The 15,645-nt window shown below is 43.1% G+C and overlaps 1 protein-coding gene across 1 annotated transcript in view; it reads right to left on the reverse strand.

Annotated features, from left to right (window-relative positions):
* Positions 1-10,950: 10,950 nt before the first annotated feature.
* LOC147685218 (cathelicidin-1-like) overlaps positions 10,951-15,645 on the reverse strand; it is a 177,915-nt gene continuing 173,220 nt past the window's right edge. Inside the window, exon 4 of the mRNA XM_086941127.1 lies at positions 10,951-11,517. Coding sequence (XP_086797253.1) covers positions 11,323-11,517 — 195 coding nt within the window. The 3' untranslated portion in view covers positions 10,951-11,322. The remainder of the gene's footprint in view (positions 11,518-15,645) is intronic.

Here is a 15,645-nt window from a genome sequence, read left to right on the forward strand (position 1 = left end):
CTGTGTCTGAGAATGGTGTTGTGTATGTCATAGTGTTGATTCCGAATTTGCACGCTCTGCAGGAGCTGCATTTAAAAAAAAAAACTTTAGTTGTGTTAGCCAGTTCTCAGCAGTGATGGTCTCTGGGATATTTTTGACTAAGTCATTGCGCATCAAATATGCGCGTCTGAAGGTCACTGTTGGGGTAATGGGTATAACCTCTTTAAGAACGGGGTCAGTGAGGATAATGGGCCATTCCTTCTTAATAATGTTTTTAATCAAGTTGGCCTGTTTGCTATAGCCAGTAATTAATATGATCTCATTATTTTTATCCATAGTTGGGTTTACGTTATCTTCACCTCCCTTTTGATCGTTCCTGTTAGGGTCTAAAAGGGTACTTCTGTTTAAAACATTGGCCTTCCTCACGGCTGTTTCTAACCAACCATGGGCATAGCCTCTGTCTTCCAGTTATATTTATATATACATATAAGTGTGAATTTATATATAATTTCAAAATTATAAAACAAATTGGAATTCATAGTTTTTTAATTGTTTTAAAGTAAATATATGAATATATATTAATTATTATGCATATGTGTTTAATTTTATTATTACTGGTAATTGCTATATTTGTTAAAATGTATATTAAATTACATTATTGTTTTTTAATTACTTTTATTATTTAAGATGTTTAATATTTCTTATTTTATTTTATATTTATAAAAATCGATATTTTGCACAACTATATTTTTGACATCGATATTTTTGTTTCAATATTTTTGTACTTACCTGTTTAGTATAGGGAGTCGATATTTTTGCATTCTATATTTTTACCTTGACATTTTTTTCATCTATATTTTTTAGGTCGATTTTCTGTCAGTGAACCTGTATATGTGATGGCAAGGAGGATGATGCTGTTGTCAATGCAGCAGAGGAGGAGTAAGTGGCAGAAGAGGATATTTAGGGTCAGATAACAATACTCGACCACTCAGAGGAGGAAACATATGCCAACTTAAGACTCAGCAGGCAGTTTTACAGGTTTTCATTGCTGAGCTGGACTCAGTACTAGGTGGGAACATCCCAAAAAGTGAAGCAAAACCCACACATGCCCAGGTAATATGTTCGTTGCACCTCCTTTCTTCAGGCAGTTCTCCGGGCTTTATAGCAGCAGTAGAAGGTGTGTTACAGAGTGCTCTGTCCATGGTTTTTCATAATTTTCTGGATACAAAGTTGACATGAAATGGGTCCCAATATTTCCTTCCTAACTACCCCACTGGAAATAAAGCAATACAAACAGCAATCTTGCAGAATTGTGCATTCCCCAATGTGATTGCATTTGTGGATGGACTCACATATTGATTTTATCTCGAACTGCAACTTTGATTCTCAAGTTGATTTGCAAGAATCATCACTAACCAGGAGCATGAGCATTGACCTTATGATGAGATAGCGGGGGAGTTTCATGATTCTGATATGTTCAAGCAATGGAATTGTATTTATATAGCTCTTACTATCTCTGACGAGGTGTTGAAGCGATTTTCAATGAGTAGCACGCTACTGCGGAATCCAAAGTTGAATACTGGTGCGTGAGTATGTGAAATATAAGTTGTTAATTGGAGTAGTGGATATCTGAGTATGTTAGTTGTACTCTGTAGAATAAAGAAGGGATAGAGGCGGGAAGAATCTAGGAGATTTTATTTAGGAGATTATGGTGTAAAAGAGGCTTTGGATGAGGAGGGAATGGTGTAGAAAGAGTTATTTGGAAAAACAAAGTAGTAGAAGGAGGTTTGGGATGAGAGTTCAGGTAGAGGATACATTGAAAGAGGCATAGGATGAGGCATAGAGTAGTCTGTTGTAGAGAGTTGAAGGGTTGTATTTCTACTGTGGGAAACACATTTATAACTATATAAATGTATAATTGCATAAAAAGGTATACATGGATATGGAAAATAATAAAGAGATATAAAGTGGAGTTGGTTCCACGGTCAATATGTGGTTGCATGTAAGGTAGCCTTAGATGTGGGGAGTAGTGGTGTTTTGTATTGGATGGCTACCAAAGGGTGGTCTGACCACGTGACTAGAGTAATCCTTTAAAAGGTAACTAGTTCTGGATTTGTAAAAATTACATGTGGATTCCACACCATGTGGCCGGAGGAGTATTTGGCAACAGTTTCTTCTTAGGTAAATTACATAGGAACTGACATGAATGTACACCACCTCCATACGAAAGAACTTCGGTGACTACCTGAATTACTATAGTGACATTGCATATGCCATACAGTCCTGACTCACACCTCACACCTTCAGTGGTGAAATGTGCATGTAGGATCCTAAACAGTTGGTTTTTATGTCTGCCCAACTGTGGAGGGGCACTGCAGGCTTCTATGAGACCACATACAGGATTGCCGACAAATCTGCAACGTTGCACAACATTGCCACAGAAAAGACGTTCCTATTGTTCAGATGATGAGAGTTTTAATGAAATGGATATGCGCCCCACCCCTGAAAAGACCAAGACCAAAATATACCACACGAATAAGTGAAGACTCATGTACAATATTCACATGTATAACACAACACATCCTGTGGGTTCGCAGTTGTAAAAATGCATAGATAACAATAACATATCAGGTATATTTGGGGTACAGACGATGATATCCTACAGTGAGGATACTGCACAACAAACGAACCTTGTGAGGTATGAACAGTTGTTGCTTCTCTTATTTTTCGTTCACTTGCAGCCAGTGACCCCCTGTGCCCCTTGAGCCTACCTCAGGCCAATCTGATTCCTCACTGTGACATTTATAGCTAATCCTTTTGCTAATGTCAGTACATCCACTGTCAACCCCAGTCTCTCCAAGGCTGACAGTTGTTTGCGCTGCACTCTCAACGTGGGGTTTTTATGATTCAAATAGTTTTTTTATGATTCAAAGAGTTACCTTCTAGTATGTATCCCCAACCTGCCTCGTGACGTGAAAGTAGCCCTCCTTCCAGGTACAGCCCTGTCCGTATTCTTAGACCATGCATGGTTTTAGGTATGTCATTGAAGCAGCCTGTGTTGGAGTTTTCTCTCCGTGGGCCTTGTTTGAGTGGTATATATGTCTGCTGGGGCACTGTGCTGTCTATTGGCAGGGTTTGTATTACACGGATAATGGTTGTTGTTTCTTCACTGTCAGGTGTAGTGTGTGGTTTCTGGGACTCCTCTCCCTTTTCTACAACGTCTCATTTTAGAGTGGTACATCGTCTGTGCTTCAGTTAGAGGAAACGCAGTTGTTACGTGCATGTCAGATGTGAGTGTGCTGGGACTTACACAATACAGTTGTGCACTATGCCCTTTGATACATGCATGGGTGTAGGCCGTATGATATCTGATCAATAGCTTCTGAGTTCATAATTGATGTTGCAATGTCCCCAGTTCTACAAGTACCGCAATTCCTTCAACTGGTGTCATAGATTGTTGCTATGGAGTTCTGCGTTACATGTACATTTCTAAGGATAGTTTTGAATGCAGGATGAGCCCCAAGATGCATGCAGAGTCAATTAGACTCCAGTGTGATAGGGGTTAGGAGTACTGACATTCACCCCCCCCCCATTATACCTGAAAGTTTCTTCCTCCGAGGACATCAGTTCCCTCAACTTAACTCCACAGAAAAACCCAAAATTGGCTGGTGTGCAACAACTCAAATTAAACACTCACAAAAACGAATTCCTCCTAATCGCTCCACCCTAACTAGTCACTGGTCATTGATGTTTGGTTGAAGCATCTAACAACCCTCAACTGCATGCTTCAAGTTATTGACTCAGCGAAATCACTGGGAATCACTTTAGAAAAGAAACCTTAACAAGCAGAAACGCATCAGTGTGACCACCAAAGGAGCAAACCTCCAAATGAACATCCTAAGAAACCTAAAACTCTTCCTCCCCCCAAATGACTTCAAGACTGAAGTGCATGCCCTGGTGATTCCCAGGTTGGACAATGGAAGTGCAACCCTCTGCGGCATGCAGAGATCCAAAACAGTCCATTTAAGGGCCTCTCTTAACTGAGCTGCAAGACTCATCACGGGGTCAAAAAGACACAATCACAACACCCCTGACCTGAAATCTGTCAACTGGCTACCTTATGAAGCAAGAGTTCAGCTAAAGATTGCCTGCATGGCCCATAAAGCCCTACACTACAGCACGCCGAGATACCTTGCTCAGAAGTTTGAATTGTCTGGTGGCTGCAAACCCACCAGAAGCTCGAGCACCCTACTGCTAAAACCACAGAGATTCCTAAAGAAGAAAACCTACACTTGAGCTTTCTCGGGTATTGCCCCAAGAGTTTGGAATGCCCAGACCCTTGAAATCAGACTGAGTCCAGCCAATGCAGCTTTCAAGAAAGATTGTAAAGTACTTCTTATGAACACATTTTTGCCCTAGATTCTAGGGTCTCCTCTGTTCGGATTGTTCATGACATGTGAGTTGCACTCATGACTACCATGCTCCTCTATATTATTGTTTCCTCTGCTAAAAATTACAATATTTTTGTACCCTCCCTTTTCAGGGGTGCAGCCTCATCCTTTATTGTTTAGATACTTTGATATTTTTAATTCTATTTGTTTTTGATCTAATGTAGAACACTCTCAAACCCGCAAGGGTCATGTTTGCGATAAATAAAACTCTAAAAATAAATATATTAAGTTGACTCCTCCAGTGGTGTGTGGTGGCTGTGTAAATGATTAATTTAACACTAAGGAGGGGAGAGGGTCAATAAGTGTGCTCCACCACCCCGAACCCCCTAATCAATAATACTTTACACTTGGTATATATGTTACTGTCTTCTTTTATTTTTGTAGTAACAATAATCCACGGGTGTGGAAGCACCCTCCAAGTGGTATCCCTCTGACAATTACCAAATTAAGGTAAGAGGTGAAGAAGGACTGGGACAGATAGACTGTCCTGAAGAAGACCGACGTGACCCACGTCATTGAGGGCACTTTAATACGGTCGAAACATGTTGACCAACGCAGAACAAGGGGGAGCGCTTTAGGATCTTGACTTCCTGCCTAAACACCTAACCATCCTTCACATTTTTTAATCCTGACCCTGGAACCCATGAATAAAGTACCTACGGGTATCCAGTAGCCAGTTTTAATGGGCACTACCTAACTGCACTTTTTGTCTATCACTCACCCAGTCCCTAAGGACAACACTTATTGGTGTGATTACTGTTTGTCACTTCTGTGTTGATCAGTATTTGTCTTTAGTGTTTCTTTGTTTCCCCCTCCCTATGCTCCGCCCCTTGCGTGGCTACGCGGGGGCTTATTGTAAGCAGACCCGATGATGAAGCATGTCACACACATTGTGTGTGAGTGAGGGCAGTTTTTCTTCAAAAATTTGATATTTTTCCGAGCCCTGTGTCTTTGTCTGTTCTGGGTTTCTTTCTCCCCACCCCTCTATGTGTAAATGGTTCCCCATAGCTGCTTCCTGATGCCTTTTTCCTGGAGTACGTTTGTTAATTTGATTAATATTTTTGGTGGCAACTCTGATGACGTTTTTGTTCCTGGATCCTTTGCCATATGGACCAATACGTGGCCTTAGACACAGTTGTGGACAAGTGTCTTACGGCTGGCCACACATTGCTCTACCAGGATATCCATCTCCATTTTTCTAAATCCTTTTATCTTCTAGACACCCTCCACTCTTTCATGTTCCTCAATGTCTATATCTGTTCTCGCCTGCAATTGTGCCTCAGCACCTCTTCTGAACCCACCTTTGAACGGTACAGTGGAAGCTGTGGCGAACTTACAGCTGTGATGTCACTAGGGGCTGCTAGTGTGACGTTTGCTATTTTGCAATTTCAAAAATAGTGATTTTCAAAGATTTGCAATTAGTAGAAAGGATATTTCTAATTACGATCTTTAGTAAATCTCTCTGTGTAGTTCAAAGTGGTAACGAGGGTGGCATTTGTGATTCGGTGTTTGCGATTTGTTAAATGTCATAAATTCAGCATCACAGTGTCAGCGTTTGTACATCTTGGCATACGTTCTGATTGTGAGACTTGGCTGCATTGTTGTCACGATTTGTTGGATATTAGACGCCGCCTTTAGTTTGCTTATTTTGTGGGAAGCGGCCTTGTGTCTTTACACAGGAACTACTTTGCACGCACACTTATCCAGTGCTGGGGGTTATTGTCACTCTTTAGCATAATCCTCACCAAATTAACCTGCAGACTCATTACTGATCAATTAAAGCACGTCGCTCATTTATCCCGTGAGCATGATATGCAAAGTAACAGGGACAGCTGGGCATAATGTTTGGCTTTCTTTTCTTGTGCAATTTAGGCGTAAAGAGCCCATGTGCTGTGTAAAACTTTTGCTAAACGTATTGAACTGTTTAGTGACCAGGGATGTTGTGGCATGCACATCTTTCACAAACAATTACTATAATAACCCAGAGAACATACATTCTGAGAAGGTAAAGTAAGCATCTCAGCACAGCTAATCAAGCACACCACATGTACGCATGCCTTTCTGCAGGGTGTATTAGGGTGCAAAATAGGCCCAAGCACCCTAAGAAAAAGTGGCCCACATTTGCGGATTGCGCCTTTTTACAACACATTCGTTATATTAGCCACCATATCAAAAATCCTGTCTTTTCAAATGGGCATTGCTTGTTTGACCTTACTGAAATCCTGCGAGGAGGTGTGCAGTATTTTTTCTAACTCTTTCAGTGTTTCCTCCAATTTGTTCCTCTTCCCCTGCATTTGCTGTCTCTTAATTTTGGATACCACATTGCAACTGACATTTAAAAATGCCAAATTACTTAGTGCTGATAATGGTTACTCCTTTTCCCCCGGAAACATGGTAACTAGCTACTTAGCACACAAGCAGTGAAATAAATCAGACAACACATGGTTTGGTGGAAAACAGTCTGCTACAGGTTTATTTCATAAATGAGATATAACTTACAGCGATCCCATGGCAGGCAGTGGTGAGTGACATAAGCTGCCCACCCGCCTGTGGGGGCAAACGGCACTATGGGCCTAACCATTCAGTGCTACCATTTTTTATTTGGGGAGTTTTCTCCCTTAAATCTGGGACCACCAGAATTATTAGTTCAGGAATATTACTCAAAATTTTTAGGGGCAGAGCATCAACCAGGCAAGCCCCCGGTTGCTCAGGCTTGCAACCGCCCAAAGGTCTAACGAGTCGCTGACGCTTACATCCCAGGGTCCGGCCGTAAAGACTCCTGGTGTTTGGTATAAAGCACCCCTGCTGTGCTCCCTCAGATGGTACCCCTTTGTAACAAACTGCCTCTGGATCCCCCTGAACTCTGCCTGCAAGCAGCATAAATGAACAATTAACGTGGCTCAGCACAAGAACCAACATGCCACCACCAGCACGCTGGGAAAGGGATAGAGGGGGTGACAGCGTGTCCTCTGGGGGGACAAAGAGGTCGACACCTGGATTGGCCAGGTATAAGTACCTGGCCCCAGCCTCCCCCCAGGTGCCTGAAATTATACGGGAGAGTGCCAGAAGGGACGAACCCCTCGGGGGCCCAACAAGTGGAGTGCTGGTGGGAATGCCCTAATTCGGCACTAAGGGGCTGACCTTTTAGGAGGGTGCCCTGCATGTGCCGCGTGCAGCCGCAGAGTGATAATATCTGCAACCCCCTCCCTGCAAACATGATTACTAGCTACTTAGCACACAAGGAGTGAAAAAAATTGGACACACTGCCCTAAAGACTCCTGGTGTTTGGCATCGAGCACTCCTGCTATGCTTCTTCAGATGGTACACCTCTGTACCAAACAGCCTCCGAATTGCACTGTAACTTCGCCAATGCTTTGATGTGGCCACCGTCACATCCAGGCCTCCCCACCATGGCACACTCTGAATCTCCTGCAACCTGCAGTGACCAGTCCTCCTTGCAGGTCCAAGTCCATGTCAACCTCTGACAGGTGCACCCTGTCCCTATCCAATTAACCTTGTGGTACTTGCACTAATGACGCTGCGCCTTATGTAACCAAAGCCTCACTGCTCCATGAACTTGTGCATGGCGCTGATTACCCTTCGAGGACATGTTCAATGGGCCTCTTCAGCCTGACACCATGCCATACCGCCATTTGTAAGCTTCAGATGGTACCAGTGCCTTTCTCAGGACGGCACAGGAGGCATAACCTTCCTCAACTTTGGGCAATTTAATTACCTGTCTCCAATGATTGGAGCTGCGTCATTGCCTTTAGTGGTTGCCAGGTGCACCCATCACACCCAAACCAAGGCATGGGTGGATCTGACACGGGGGGTGTGGCCCAGTATCTCCCATAAATGTACCCCTAGTATTGTGCTACATTTCATGCCCTGATTGCCTGTAAACTCATCACTATCAGGCTAGGTCAGGGACTGCCCCTGCCTTCCTCTGTGATGTCATATCACCCTACCTTCCGGCCAGAGAGCTCCGCTCATCTCACCAGGCCCTCCTGACAATTCCCCGTTTCAGGAAGAAGAGGTCCGGAGGGACAAGATTTGCGGTCCTGGCTCCATCTTTTTGGAACTCTCTCCCTTCTGCCCTCAGATCCTCTACCTCCTATGCGGAATTCCGCAAACATCTCAAGACCTTCCTGTTCTCCAGATCCCTCGCAGTCTAGTCTCTGTCCCTGTCCACTGAATCACTGCTACCTAGCGCCATGAAACCGTCTCGGTATAAGCGCGCTCTACAAATTTGTTAAAATTCAAAATTCAAATTCAATACTGTACCCATCACTGCATAACTGCAATCCTTTTAAGCTGTGTCGCCCTGCTGATAACCCCCCCCCCCCCTTGGCCTCCCAGCATAGGTAGCTCAGCCAAAATTTTGAATTTTGATAAAGGTGTTGCCAGAGTACAGGCACGTAGAAAAGCTTTGTGATGGTGGGAGCGTGGACAAAAAGATATGTACAATTTTACCTGCATCAACTGTACCCTAGGGACCGATTTACCACTGCTGCTCTCTGCATTAACCACAGTGCTGTGTGATATACTCAGAGCCACTGGAATTGTGGGATTGTGGGGCCGTGGCGATTTTTGCATAATTATAGGTGTGCTGTATTTGCTAAACATGTAATCATCTACTACCACATGATGTGCAGGTTTTAACAAAACAAAAACTTGTTTCTAGCTCAAACAGTTCAAAAGTTACAAAAAATGTGACAAAATGTGTTGCTGTGAAGTGAAGAGTCCTTTTCAAAGCTGGACTACTCACCTTTCTGTTGCATATGGCTATGTTTGGATGTTAAACTGGCACTAATAGAAGGCAACGAAAGCCCACAGAGTGATACCAAACTTAAACAAGCGTTTGAAATGCAATCGGTCTCGCATTTGAGACCGTTTTTTACTTTAGTTTTTTTGGTTGCAGTGGAGTGATTATATTTGCATAGCACTTTTGCCATTCGTATGACTTCGCAGCACCGGAGAACCAGAAAATGGGAAATAGTTACGAGGTGAAAAATAAATGACACCAATTTTGAAAAGGAATTATAAAAAATGGGAAGGAGTTGCTGTAAAGGGTCAGGAATACTGTAGTGGGGAAGGTAAATGTAAATGTTTTTGTACTTGTATAGCGCACAGCTACCCACAGTGGGTTTCCCGGTGCTTGTATGAATACCGCAAGGGAACGCTTCCTGGCTTTCCCTGTGAAGTGTCCACTCCTGGGCACCCCCATTGTGCAGACCAGGCATCCCTCGTTGTGGGGGCCGTTGTGGAGGCCAAGCAAGCTATTGCCCAGAGTTGCAGCGTGGGACCCATGATCAGAATAGGCACTGAGACGCAAATATCCGGTCAGGGGAATTAATGAGCCTGTGGAATTAATGAGCCTGAGACCCGCTGGGGTAGGAATCAAACCCTGGTCCCTGGCCAGAGCTCTGCATCGAGGTCTGCCTGCTCTAACCATTGAGCCACACTTCTCCACAGAACCGGGTGGGGGAGAGAAGGTTTTCGGAAAACGTAGTTGTGCAGGAAAGCACCTGGTTAACCCAGTCTCCCCACCCTAACCGCCCATGCAGCCCCATTTTCACCCACAACACGGGGCAGGAATTGGTACCATTCAGCCTCTACGAGCCCGAATCATCTTGTAAACCGACGACGACCGCGATGCATCACAGCCGGAAATCGTGTTCAGTGGGCGAAACAAAGAGGCCGGCACCTGGGATGAACAGGTATAAGTACCTGTCGCCCCCCCCAGATTTTGGAAATTATGTGGGAGTGCGCTGGAAGGGAGGGACTCCCTCGGGGGGAGCTCATCTAGTGGAACGCTGCTGGGAGTGCCCAAATGCAGGACTAAGGGGCAGCCCTCTTAGGAGGGCACTCTGCGTGCACTGCAGGTAGCTGCATGTTCCATCATCTGTTTGTTTTTATTAATGAGCCTTTATTTTCTCTAAAAATAAAAAAGGTACTTGTAGAGTCACCCGCGCCACATCTGTGGATCATCTTTCTATCATGTATTTATCTTATTTACAGGTTGCCAGCACAATTTACTTCCTCGTGGTAAGTGCCAAACTAAATTGAAGTAAATTGACAGTACAATCAGCCACATAAACGAATTGTCTATTTGTGAGGGGACCTGTTATTGCAGAAAAAAAAATCTTGACAGGGAATATGTGGGTAAGGAAAACATAAAATAGCACTATCATGATACCTGATTCCCCACACACCTTCCCAAGCCCTTCATCGCTTCCTCATATCATGAGACTCCTGTATTTGGGTTTTATCACACTGTTCTCTGAAACTACCTTAGGCTAAACTTCTTCACCAGCCAAGGTAACATCACTTTCATAAATAGCTGACAATGGAGCACAAGTCATTTAGTTATACATTGTAGTGGCTGCATCCTGCACCTGCAACAAAAGGCAGCCTGAGTTTTGATGAGCTGGTTTAAATTGAATTAATGACCTCACTTGTCTCAGATGGCTGCACTGCAGCAAGTAATAGTTCTCGTGTCTTATTTTGTGTTTTTTTTGGCTCAGTTTAGCCCCCACCTCACTGCACCTGTCACAGTTCACCTGCCAAATCCCCTTGTTTCAATTTCTTGCTTAATCGTTGCAGTTTTACCATAAAACAAAGTGACTGTTAAATATTCAGGGGCCATTTCACAAAGGTAAACTAAACCTGAAGTCTAAGTTTAAACCTGAGGTCTAAGGACCCAATTCACAAAGATAAACTTAGCCTTCAGGTCTAAGCTTACCTTTGTCAATTGGGACCTCAATGTTTCTGCTTTATTTCTACAATATCTATCATTGATCTAATACATTAGAAAACAGATGTTAACACAGAAATTCTGCAATTTACACATAGATGTTTATGGAGTAGTTTTTGTCAAGTAAATTGCTTGTTACTTTGAATTGTTGCAGGCTTTGGTAAGTTTGCAAATAAACCAACCCATGGCTGTTTGTAATTTTACGATGTCAGTAAGTGATGTGTTAAATGGGGTTTTTATCAGTTTGACCAACTCTGCAATAAATTCTTCTCCTTTCGCATCTTTATATCCATCGACACTGATCTGTGTGCTTTTCTTTAGAGGAAGTGACTGTGAACAAAAAAAAACAACAGTTATTGCTCAAATCACTGTTACAGTATGCATTGCACCAACAAATACTGATGTTGCAGGTCTCCTATGTGCTGGCAGTAGGATGATTAACTACTTTAGTCGGTTGGAGACATCAACCATAAACCATAAATGTACAAGTAAAAACAATAAAAACAAGTTCCTTTACAATCCTAAATTACATGTATACAACTAAATAATGATAAAAATGTGAGAATCATTTCAACAGGTTCTGCAATTTGATGACACACAGTAGAAATTTCACCTCAGCCCAACAGATGTGGAACAAGGGTGGCGACTGAATATAAACCATGGCTTATTTACAATGCCTAAGATTCGCATCTTCAAATAGGCATCAAGTAGTGATGTCTAGGAAAGACATAGTATTTACAAAAAACAGTAATTGCAATGTCCATTGTGTAAAATGATCATCACAGGTGCATAACGGTAAAATTACATAACATGAAGTCGGCGACAGAGAGGCCACCATATCGTGCACTTAAACAGCCCTTACTACAAATCTGTCACCCAGCATGTTTTTACAACGCAGTCGTTACGACGACAACAGCCTGGAGTTGGACTAGTAAATTATACTTTTCCAACATGCAGTGTCCCCCTTTGCAAGTCGTTGTTACGACTTGCGAGGTAATGGTATGCGTTGTTACAACGCAGTAGGTGTAACAAAAGCATTGTAACAACATGCGGGGTGACGGCAAGAGTAATAAAGAGGCATATTCTATTGTGCAGATTGTTGAATCTCAGACATGTTAACAAATGCCAATGGAAACTATTTGGAAACCCAAACCAAATATGAGTCAACCAAGTAGCTGGTAATGTGCAAAGATGAGTTACTCATGGAGACCTTCCTAAGTTCCTTGTGCATTCCTGGTGAATGGCATAGATCAGAGAATCTCTCTTTTAGGACATGCCCCAAAGAGAAAGGCCAACCACTGGGATTATCAGAGGGGGCAGTGTAAGGTGAAAGTTAGTTTCTTGATATAGACCAGCCAGGGAATTTTATTTGCTTTGCCAAGTCCAGGTGTAGACAATTTTTTACTACTACTACTTGGTGAATAATGTTGTTTGAGGGGTTGGATTAACAAAGGTTACCGTTTACCAACCTCACCAGGAGAGACTAATTGAAAGACGTGGGGGTGTACTAAACCAAAAACCAGTGCCAGGCCTTCCCTGGACCAGAAACAAGCATTCTGGCACTGGTTGCTCCATGTCTTTGCACAAGTCAGGAGTGTTAAAGTTAAAACTATGGGGGTGCCAAAATGATGGACAATGGGCCTCCCACAGTGTCTGTGAATGGGTCTCCTTTCAATTGAAGGGAGCGTCGTCCCTCCCTTATGTATCCAGATACCATCCCTGAGAGGCCAAGAGAGGGGGGCCCCTCCATTTCAAAGAAAGATGACACCTTTCTTTGAAATGGATCGCCAGGGAACCGACAGGACACATCACCAGTGCGTGGCCCCATGCTGGTGCGAGGCCCTGGGCAGCTGCCCACGCTGCCCATGCCTAGCGCCGGCCCTGGGTGCACACCAATCAGGAAATGTATTTCTGGCACAATGCAATGGGCCATGCTGTTGAGATACAGCGGCAGTGGCATACAATCACATGAACTACATATTTAATGCCACAACCAATGTGCACCGTAATCTCATATATGCCAGGGTCATTGAAATTGAATAATACGGTTTTATCCTAAGCCCACCTGCAATTCGTACAATGACCACATTTATAGAATCCTAGGTTAGAGTCGGTCAACTAATTCATTTAGGATAGCTGAGACTCACAAGGTTAGCCAAAGTTGTACCCTTCCTGTATGTGATACCCGATGTACAGGATATATAAAGGAGTAAATCTTTATCTGCAGTCAGAAAATGCCAATGTTTCTTTTAGATCCTATACAATTTCCTAGAATCCGGAAAGTAGTCGGTAATGAGACAAATTCTCTCTGGTTTTGGCCACTGTAACCCTCACTGTATGTTTCAGTAATGTTGTACATAATAAGTGAGATGTCCTCCTTTGAGCCTTTGCCACATTATTCTTGTCATACTCTCTGTTCAAGAAGCAACGTTCTAGATCTGTCAGGGTTGGCCCAAAGTGTACATCTTAGCTGCAATTTCTTCACGCCCTCAGTATTTCCCCAAATGTAATAGCATTGATTTGGGATGAGAGCTGGGCGCATGTAAAAGTACATTACATGAGTTTTATTTTCTGTTTAATCTACTACAAAGTATGTTGCCCTGAATATATAGTTACAAATCCAAAAATACCATTCTCTCTTGACTGTGTGTAAATGTGAATGTCATGTTCCAGTTGTTGCTATTCAAATACATACAAGATTCATTCAGGAGTTCCAGGTCTCCTGGCTAAATCATGAGACAATCGTATATGTATCTGCCCTAATAGTCTATTTTGCAGACCCATTTCGCCCCTTTAGGACCCAAGATCCACTTCGCCTAAAATAATCTCATAAGGAGATTGGCAAAAGATGGAATGAATCTGGGACGCATAGAAGTTCCTTTCAGTTGTTTATACTATGAGCCAAAAACAGGAACACATTGTTATCAAGAACACGTTTTGTTATATCCAAGAGCATCTCCGTGTGTGCCAAATATTCAATAGTTCTGGTGTTCAAAAAATGTTTAAGGGCCTTAATGCCTAACTCATATGAGATATTCGTATAGCGTGACACCACACACATGGTCATTACTATCTCTCAATTAACATCACTTATTAAATTGAGAATATGTTTCCAATCCTGTATATAGGAACCTAAATTCTTCACATATGGTCTCATAGGAAATCCACATATTGTGAAAGTCTCTCTGTGGGTCCACCTATTCCGGCTACTATATGTCTCCCGGGGTGAACAGTAAATTCTTGTGAACCTTAGGCAGGGTATATTGGCGCGGGTAACATGGACAGTTTATCACTAAGTAAAAGTATTACTCATCACTAAGTAATAAGTTATAAGTGAGGCCATTTGGATCATGAAATTGAAATCAGTGGAACTAGGGCTTAATATTGATTACGTGTTACAGTATTTTCTGGGTGATTAGATGATTGGGGATCAATGCCTGTAAGAAGGTTATGATGTACAAACATGTTATAGAAATAATATGTTATTTATTTTGTAACCATTTTATTGAATTTTCCAGTCTGTAGTTACATTCTACATCATTGTCACATTAGGGTTACATTTGCTATGTTGAATCACATTTCAGGAGACTTTGAAAAAGGATTACAGGTAAGCGAGAATAAAGACAATCTGATGAGATTTGAGGTGTTCGGAACAGGACCATGGTTTCTGCCCTGGGGAAGTGGATCTCCCTGTGATGTCTCAGAAAGGTGGAGAATTGGAGATGGCTATTTACCTTCTAACTTGGGTTTGAACTAGAGGTGAGTGGTTAGGGGTTTGAGTGGGGGTGGGCATGCATGTGCCTGTCATTGGTGGCTATGGTGCAAGTGTGTGTGTCTTGTTATGATGTAGGGTAAATCTGTTCCATCAGGGGTTAACCGGGGTGCATTTATGTGTGTAATGCAGGGGGGTCTGTAGAGGTGGGTGCTCCTTTGTCTTCTCGGCTGAGTGCTCCGGGTCTGACATCTTTATTAGGGTTGGCTGTGCCGTGGGTGGTTGGGTTGCTGTCACCTGCTGTCGGAAGCGCAGGAGAAGTGTGACCCATTCTGTGGAGATGCGGCGGTGGGGTATCCATCGTACCTTATTGCATTCTCCTCTGTACCCCATTTGTTTACCGCTCCCATCCAGGCTGCTAGAGGGGGCTCTGCAGGCCCATGTCATTGCATCATGATACCTCGTTTTGCCATCAGGACGGCTAGCGATGCATACCGTGTCTCCACTTTATGGTGTTTCTGGTGTCCGGTCACTCCTAGCACGCTTGCTTCCAAAGTGGCCATGTTGGTGAACCCTGTGATCACTCATAATGTGCTGTGGACTGTATACCAATATGGTTGTAAAGAAGGGCAATTTCAGAGCATATGCTGGAATGTTGCGTTTGGGAGCTAGTAGCTTGGGCAATGGAACTATGTCTCGGGGTAGAAGTATTGGAGTCTTCATAGTGTTAAGTATGCGCAGTTCCG

This window comes from Lissotriton vulgaris, chromosome 10 (assembly GCF_964263255.1).
Source record: "Lissotriton vulgaris chromosome 10, aLisVul1.2, whole genome shotgun sequence".
Taxonomy (NCBI): Eukaryota; Metazoa; Chordata; class Amphibia; order Caudata; family Salamandridae; genus Lissotriton; species Lissotriton vulgaris.